The sequence below is a fragment of the Ptychodera flava genome, chromosome 20 (assembly GCF_041260155.1).
Source record: "Ptychodera flava strain L36383 chromosome 20, AS_Pfla_20210202, whole genome shotgun sequence".
In the NCBI taxonomy this organism is placed as follows: Eukaryota; Metazoa; Hemichordata; class Enteropneusta; family Ptychoderidae; genus Ptychodera; species Ptychodera flava.
The window spans coordinates 11,720,348-11,729,883 of NC_091947.1; the positions used below are offsets into that span (position 1 = coordinate 11,720,348).

Sequence of the window (9,536 nt, forward strand, 5' to 3'; positions counted from 1 at the left end):
GAAACTGACTTAACGAAGAGACGACGTCAGAAATGACAGATTGTTAAAGAAATTATCTCTTCATATATATATATATATATATATATATATATATATATATATATATATATGATATAGATAAATAAAACAGCGCTCAACACTGAAGTGAAATATCACAGTCTCTTGTTCCAGTCCGTTTTCAAATGACCACCGAACATCGAGATGTATTTTTTAAAAAGAATTATTTAATATAACTAAAGTTTAGGGTTAGCAATACTGGGTTGCTAATTACCACATGATAATCGCGGTATGATAATCTTCCATTGAAACCCTACAACATGAAAATGTCGATGTAGAATTTTCATGAAAATGTCCAGAGTTTGTAAACAAGGGATGTCCTCAAAGCGTAAACATATACAAGCAAATGGAATGTTCCTTGACACAAATAGAATTGGAATAACGTCAGGGTAAAAGTCACAAAGAGCTTTTTTACAGAAATGTATATACACATGAATGTATATCAGGTGAATGTTGTACACACAATGTCCTCATCGATCGACCACAAGTGCTGCCGGCATTCTGCTAGGAATCCGCCGGTTGAGGGCGCGATGCCAATCTCGAAATGTATATCCTCCTGTCATCGGAGGTCAGCGGCGTCCGCACGAAATGCGTCATCTGCTTGGTGCGGTTTTGCTTTTTCGGACGTATCCAAAAACTGTTAACGGCGAGAAACATCTTTTTTTCATCTGAAGGGTCGACGGAGGACCAGTAAGTATGGTAGTTATCATCTCCAATCTCTTCATAGAAGTGTGAAGTATTCAGTATCACGGCCTGGTGGACAAGAGATGAGAAGGGCGAGAACTCAGTAAACTTCAATGACACGTTGCTCGAAGTGTTGTGCGTGCAACTACATGTATGTTGCGAACAGGTACGAGTGTCAATTTAACTTGGCTGAACACCATAAAGAATGAACTAACAATCGAACGAAAGACCAAATAGTTGACGTTGACAAGATCGCTTGAATGAAATCTCAACGTAAGGGTTGTTGCAAGGCCGCCAGTTTCATCGCCTCAATAATGAGTTAAGAAAGATTGCATTCTTAACTTCCTTTAATAGCCTGGTGTATGTAGATGTGCCCTCAGAACGCCATTCGTTGTTCAAATTCAATCAAATTATGATTGTCATGACTCGATAAAAGCTAAAACGGGCTATTAGACGAACAGTTGATACAGAAAGAAACGAAGAAAAGTTGGCTGTATGGATGTAGTATCAGGTCGACCTACCTCGGCGTGAACAGTGCCCCTTCTTGTCATAGATACATACAATTCGCTTGCAACTCCCCGTAGACTGACCAAGCCAACACCAGCATTACTGATATCAATCACAGCTGAAAAAAACATAGAAAGAATACAAACAAAACCAGTTAGGCGCTGCCGTATATCGGAGCTTTATGGCAAACCGATCGGTGAGTTTTAAGGTCGGTTTTGCTCCGATTCCGTTTTCATTGACGCAAATATAGCACACTCAACGGACATCAGAACAGTTACACCATTGATTGATCAACGACTCACTATAGAATATAATAATCACCGGTTCAATTCGATCACCGGTCATCCTTCTTTTGGAAAGAGTGGATCTGGTTTCAGTTAAGATGGAGCTGCACGTTGCCAACAGTTTTTTTCGAAGGAGCATTTGTCATCTAAGATGATAAGGAAACCCCCTCATACTTTATAATTTCAAAAAGCAAAGAATCGAAAGTTTGGTATGGTAGCAGTAGTTTACTCGAATGATAAAGATCGCGAATATTTGGGGTAAGAAACTTCAATTTTAGTATTAATGATAAAAATCAATTTTGGTAATAATGATAAAAATTAATTTAAGTCAAAAACTTGATACTATTATCTGAACTTGAAACAAAAGTATGTGCAGAAAAAAACGACTATTTATGTTGCATTATCTATCCTCATTCTAAAATGGCACGGGGTGAAAGTCTGACACCAAAAAAGTGATTTAAAACATGATTAGCAGAATTAAAATGCCTCTTATTCAAAATGTAAGAACTTCATAGCCAAGCAAAATACTGATTTTGTCATATAGTATTTACAGAACATAATGTGAAATTTCAGTTTAAATTTGACCCAGCCAGAGTGAAGTTAAATTCTTTGGAAATCTTGACATTGGGAGAAAAGAGAAGCCAGGAAATCGAGGGATTTGCATACATTTGTATAAATTAACTCTTCTTTATCATGCAACTTGCGACTGCTTGACAAGATAAAAGGTGAACCCAACCAATATTTTCATCTTGGGTCAACACATTAATTAAAATTGAGTGAATATTTGCAAAAACGTGATTTTGAGCAAAATATCCTGTGTTAGCTGCAGCTCAGCTCCCCTAATGGTTATGTCATCTCTTTATAAATACGTTTTTGTGAAAATACTAGGGGGCGGACACGTCCATGGAAACACTCGAAAGAATACGGGTCAGAGACTGTCCACCTCTTTAATACGACAGGAAAGTTCACGACGATGTGAGAGACTAGGAACAGCCAAGAAATCGATTCGAGGGACTATGGACAACCTTGCTGTCGTATCAGCGGACGGGAAAGGGCAGGCGAGCATTGTTAGCTCACGTGTTCACACACGTGAACACGAGAACACGTAAGCTAATGTTGCAGCGATGTCTGTCTGCCTGTCTGCCTTTCTGTCTGTTGGCGCGATATCTTAAGAACGGCTAGTCGGATCAGACATGCATAGATTCTGTCAGAGAAAAGCAAGAAGTGATTATTTTTTTGCTAGTTTTTCTTTGCATATTTTATGCTTATTTGCATAATTAATGATTTTAGAAAACATGGATATACACTGAGAATGGCGGCACAAACTTTGATGAGATTTGCAACAAATGTTGATCACACTACGATATATCGGCCGAGAAATATATTAAAGAGCTAATTTGCCTTTTTGATGAACCTTCATGATTAGGGATATATATATAGGAGTAACTCGACCAAAGTTGTCGACGAAACTTGCCATGTGCAAAGAAAATACTATGAAGTGATTTAGCATGTTTTCTTCGGCCAATTACTAATTTACATATTTAACGAACTTTCCTAACTGGGGATATATATCTGAGATGATTTGAGCAAGTTGACAAATTTTGCAATGTACATTCGAGATACTGTAATATTAAAAGAAGTCTTTTAGCATTTTTTAATTCAACCTAATTTGCAGATTTAACGAACTTTCCAAAATGGGGTTTTACATTTGGATTGACTTGATCAGAGATGACGAAACGTGCCATGCACATTTAAGACAATACGATATAACATTATTTAAAGTCATTTAGCTTTTTTACTTCAGCTAATTACTAATTTGATTTACTTGATTATAACAATCTCAATTACTTTGCAAACTTGTGTAAAAGTTAAAATATATACTGAAAAACGGGAGCGTTCTCAGTTCATATCTCAGAAAATCTATCGGCGACAATTTTTGCCTTCGACTTGAATTTAAATACCAGCCTTAAAGATTGTTGGCACCGAATTCAGGTGTGATTTATAGGGCCAAGGCAAGGTCCCATACAAGCAAGGAATACAAAGTATGTAGCACGACTGTCAAAAAAGTAATTTATATTTCGCAGCACTCAAACATCAACGTTCGAACCAGCATCGAGCTGCGCATGGTTCCTTTGGACCATCGCCAATTAGCGAGCTTGTAACATTCTATTACAGCAAGAAGACGTTTGCGGACATGAATCGATTCTCAGGATTGGCCAGAACTTACAGAAAAAACAAAAAATAGACAAACTCCGATAAAGACGAGGTGAATGGTATATTGACAGGCCGAAAGGCGTTTGCAGCTATGCTCTCTTAAGCAACGTCAAAGCGATGAAAAACCGACCGTCCATCTCTGATTTACTCTCTGTACTCAAACAAACGTTGTTCAAAATACACTGTTGTCTGCTTTGACAAAGTGATTACGAAGCTATTTATCAACTCTAAATGGACTATTTTTCCAGGCAATGCTCGTTCTCAATACAACAGCAGAAGTCCCCGGGGAAACTTCTGTTTGGCTAAGGGGATAATTCAACTCAGTTTTTGTACATTAACGCCTACACCGAAGTTTTGAACAAATGTCCTTCAATAGCACAGAAGATCCTATTAACTGTATTGAAAGAGTTTGTCATAACGTTCCGTTACCGTTTCGGAGGCTGAACGCGGTACTAATAATCCAGGCGTTAGGCGTTTGCATGCATTTCGTTCATACTCTCACTCCCTTGAAGAGTGTAAAGTGTTTGCAAAGCGTCAACTGTCATTATCCACATATTTTTAATGTCTTTTGAAGAACGCATTTCTCCGCGACAGTGGCTGCAATGTAGGCTTTTTTTCAGTGATTTTGTTCCCCGATTCATCCTTTGCTTCTTGTAACATTTCTATATCTATGTTGAAAATGTGAGTATATAATTCATTAAAGTTGCTCGTATTCAAAACCTGAATGCTTGAAAACCTCAACAATGGACTCCGATCAAACGTGGGACCTTTCACTGTCCCTCGTCGTCGCGTTTCGGTACCCTGTTCTACATGTCACTTTTACAACACGATTGCGAAATAAACTTAGATGCCTTCAATGATCCTCATTTAATTGTAAAGTTCTCTGGAGGAAATGCGAATCTTTACATGGAAAATCTTTCTGAGCCAAATCAAAGTTATCTACGTCAAGACCAGGAAGTGAAAGCCAACAGCAAGGGGGCATGATGTATGGCTGCCGATTTCTGCGCGTATGTTTGAGGAGAAATTGGCTTGCCAGGAGATGGGGCCCAAGGGTAGAGGCTATCATAAAACTGGCAGGTATAGAAGATTGCCCGTGGGAGGAAATGGGTGACAAAAGCCAGCAGGGAAGTTGCAAGGATGAATTCAAACTGATGATTAGTAAGAGGACATTAGGAAGGGAAGTGAGCGAATCGACAAGTTCTGAATGGACAATGACGGGGCAGAAAATTAATGAAAACGCTCCTTGCGCAGATGACACCGCTGAAGTTCTTTAAACTCAAAGGCAATGACCCTTTTCTCTGTGCAAAGGCTAAGACGATAGAGTGCACCGCAATCGAGGTTTATTTGCATAATGTATGCGACTTCTTATGATGAAGTTAGTCGGTCAGATTGACGTCTGTGAAGGCTGTCGCACAGTGACCTGGTACACAGAGTCACCTCCTGGGTAATGGGTGAACTTTCATTTCCAAAAGGGAAAATGATACCCAATGACAATACTGGCTTCGTGATGGAGACATTACGTTGCAAGACAGATTGGAGGTAGCTAGCAGTATCGAGGGGAAAGTGTATTATTTTCAACTATTGTTGCGATGAGTGTCCCTGATTGGATGAGCGGCCGTACAATAGACGTGGCTAATTTGGGATAATCTCCCTTGATGAATTTGTTGAAGGTGACTGTATACGCAGTGTTCATTGAAAGCGGTGTCTTAGTAAAAAATTGGAAAAAAACAAATCAGTAAGCCCTCTAGATCTATTTACAGAAATCAATGCTTACTCCCCCTTTACAGTCGATTTTTTTCCCTGGGCAATTGTTTTTTTACCCATTGTTCTCTGAGTTGCCTTCCTTACTGGAGTTGACCGGTAAATTTACATTTGGACTTGGCGTACAAAGGTAGACCTGAAATAGGTTAGTTTCTTTGTAACATAGCGCGGAAACGCACAAAGGGAATAGTAGAATTGATAAAACAGATAAGAGATGTCGTCATAACCACAAAGGCTCGAATAAGTTTGTACCTTCGAGCGGTTGGTCTATCTTGTGACTAGAACAAAGCAAATTAAATGGCGAGAAGACAAACAGTGTTTTTTTTTGTGCTGGAACACTAGCCTTGTTGTCTTTGAAAGCAGCTGGTATTGAAGTCGGTGTTCACTTGCACTGGACAGTCGATGCAATGTCGAGGGACACTGCCAAAAAACACGAAGTTGGAAAAGTTCATTTTTTTTCCCCCTCTGTGGGACGGTTTCTCTCCCCTTCTGGCCCGATCATAAATTTTATACGTTCATAGCCAGGATGGAATATGTTTGACAGTCATTGGATGTACACCGAGTGCAGCAGTTTTGACTTCGCTAAACGTCACCAGTTTGTTTTACAAAACTAAAAATGGTCCGAATGCGCAATTTGGAATTTTCCGGGAGATTGTCCAGAAATATATATTATGCGTAAGTCAACGTAGATTCACCAAGTCTCACCTCGCATGACCTTAATCAATTTTGTAGAACTTAAAAAGGACGCACATCATTAACATTATCCACAAAGTTGAACGTTTCAAGTGCGCTTGGGGTAGATTTTCCTTAATATATGTTTCAGACTTATCAAGATAGATGCATATGTCCGGTTTACATCAATAATATAAAAGGCACATTATCGAAAGGCGGCTTTGCTTCCCAAATCAATTGTTCTTATTCGACTACAGTCCATCCTTAGACATGTGTGAACATCTCTTAGACGAAGAATCATTTCTCTGTTTTAAACGATACTAAAAAGTAAAGTGATTTTAAACATAAGAAGGAGTAAGAACGTAATTCATTATCGTCTCGAGAGAAGATAAAATGGATTCTGGCGAACGGACTCTTTGCCGTACATATTGAGAGTTCGAACTTACCGTACTCATCTTTTCCTCGCACACCTTTGACCGTACCATTGGGCAGGATCTGAAGGTTGTAACCGTTTTTGCAGTGCAACCAATTGTATGACGTCTCATCGTGGTGATGATTTTCGACTACGTTTGTTTCGTTGGCAGCCGGGGCTCCTTGCGGAATCACGAAGGCAGAGCTCAGCCGATAGAAGAAGGTCGAGAAGACGAATGACACTACGAAGATTTGAAAATTCATCGTTTTTGCCGAAAGAGAACCCGGACTCAACAGTTTGTTTTACTTCTGTCTCGAAAGTGTTACTAAGCTCTTCCTATACCTGCACTCACTTTGGCGCTGAGTACCCAGTAACCGCAAAATCTGCTTCTACTTTTCGATTCCGAAATCTTTATATAGCGAGTGAAAGTAAAGCGTTGGAACCCCATTGGCCAACATTATACTTTAATCTACATGATCGTCCCGTAAGTGTACGTATTACGTATGCAAATGTAATTCATGGTGCACATTTTACGGACAATTTTGCCATTCGGCCTGATAAGATAGCGTACATTAGGTACCAATTACACCGAGTTTATTTGCATATCCTAATACCGTTATTGTAAACACTTTCACGCGAATAAAGAGTGAAAAAAAAATCGACCGCTGGAAGCGTGATTAGCGCTCTTAGGACCAGCCTCTACCAACGCACAAACTTTACATGTAACGGCGACTTTTCTACGTCAATTCATGTCGGCTGGGAAGAGAGACTCGTGGTTCATTTCATGTAAATAAATACCACATTAGGGCCATGTTCATTTCTGACATTTGACATTCCTTGGTCATAACTTTGTACTTCAGACAATATCCCCAGCCCCTGCTCTCCAACTTTACGACTGCTACGCGTTGAAGTTTTAATGTGTCAAGTCACCACTACCGATGTGGACTGATCCAAAAATTAGCTCCTTGGTTTGGATAAACATGAACTGATATTTACTCCTGTACTAGTACAATCTGTCAAACTAAAATCCCAAAAATCCGTCATACTAAGGTTGTTATAACATACCAGTACAAATAGTTTAACCAGTAATATACTAGTACTCTGTTCGGAATAAAACAACTAGGACATAGGGATTTTAACTCCTACAGTGGCTGGTGTCACATAACTTTGGTCACTTGTATTTTCTTAGTGCAATCACGTTTGAAATCATTCGTTCATTTTGTCTTACGGTACACTACTTTCCTGATTTTGAAGGGAAAATATTTTCAGGAGAGCGCTTGCGCCACTTCCAGTAGCTTCCCTCATCAGTTTATTTATACAATAGTTTGTTTTCTCTGTTCGCCCACGTGGTTGACACGGACATCGTGACTAGGTGTTTGTGATTCACAGCGGGACAACAAAGTTATCTGTTTTTCATGTTTTGAGCATTGCAATCCTACTTCGACAAATCTCATTGTCCGTTCTATGCATTGGCGTTGTGGGTGGAAGATGCAAAAGTGCGGTAGTGCATTGTGTAGGGTGTTGCCATGGCAACCAACGCGCCCGACCACTAGCTAGAAACCGAAAGTCCCACTGAGCCTTCTGCTATGGCTTACTGAACTGATCGCTTTGCTTGTAAAGATTGTCCCTCCGAGTCCAAAACCACTGATGATAACAGAGCTGGCTTATTTGCATCGCAAGTGAAAGGGATGTTGAAAGAGGTACGAGGTACCACTCGAGTGGCTCTTTGGCGTAAAGTGCCGTGGAAGGTTAAGTTTGCTGTCTCGGAAAATGACCTCCATCGAATGCCCCCACTTCAAGCGCTTCAGAGGACAATTGGCACTGTGGGACACTTGGATATAACATGACACATCAAAGGTCAGAAATCCTTCAACACTTGCAAGACGTCGGGAAAATTTTCACCTAAAAATTTACCGATTGCTAACCAGAGCAGTTCACGTCTACAACTAGCCTACGACGTACTCAGGTCTTGCGATGACTTGCTTAATAACTCGGTGTATACCCAATGTCAGGCGTTGGACTTTTTTTGATTTTTTTTTAATAAGGAGGGGGAAAGTTTAGCTTGGAAATAAAACTAAAGTTGCGACCGTGGCACTGCTAAGTGGACCATAAGTCGCCTGTGATACATTTTCCGCTTTGCAAACATAGTACCACACGCAGGGCATTTTAGAATCTGTCAAGATACGTTAACGATAAAGAACAAAGAAAGTTGTGAGATAATGACGTCTTTTTATTCGCGTCTTCCCATTTGTGGGAGAAATTTGAACTTTATAACAGTTTCTAAAGTTCACTTTACTCGTCGTGAACTTTTCACGAAACTTCTGGGCCCAGTCAATGAAAGGTTGCACTCTGTGTGCATAGGGGACTGGCTCTTAATACTCCAGCTTATCGTCCCCAGCGTTCTTCACAGCTTTGCGTGGCAGACGTTGTGCTGTCAGTGACGCGGTGATTTAGTACATCCGGAGAAAAAGTACAAATCTGAGTCCCAGACGACTGCGTCGTGTAAATTGGCCCCCACTGAGAAGAGTTGTATGTCTATTGCTATGGTAGCAGGTCATCTGAAGGCCAGTTTGCAACAACTCGTCAATGCGTCCTTAACAGGGACACCTTCACTCACAGTTGGGCTCCCTCTTCGATTTTCTGTGTCTTATGAATCGGAGACCTTGGGAGGTCCAAAACAACACTTGTTCAATTTTGCTGTTGGAGGCTAGTGGAGTAATAATGCTTATCCAAAGATAAAGTGAAAATATTGAAAGAAGGCATGTCCTTAGCAATCATACAAAGTTAGCCAAATGAGAGTCGAAAACGAGGTTCCCTGCACTAAAGTCATCAGTCCTAGGCACCTCTCTTATTAAAATGCCTTGTTTTAACGCCCATGGAAGTGTGATATTGACTTTAAACTTGGCTCCTTCAATGTCTGTGGTTGAATATTTTCATGCTATAGC

At 40.1% G+C, this 9,536-nt stretch overlaps 1 protein-coding gene across 1 annotated transcript; it reads right to left on the bottom strand.

Annotated features, from left to right (window-relative positions):
- Nucleotides 1–204: 204 nt before the first annotated feature.
- Nucleotides 205–7,013, bottom strand: LOC139120044 (putative fibroblast growth factor 1). Its single transcript, XM_070684066.1, has 3 exons — nt 6,626–7,013; nt 1,263–1,366; nt 205–810 (listed from the first exon to the last, which is right to left on the bottom strand). The coding sequence occupies exons 1-3, from the start codon at nt 6,852–6,854 to the stop codon at nt 562–564; spliced, it is 582 nt and encodes a 193-aa protein (XP_070540167.1). The 5' UTR covers nt 6,855–7,013; the 3' UTR covers nt 205–561.
- Nucleotides 7,014–9,536: the final 2,523 nt, after the last annotated feature.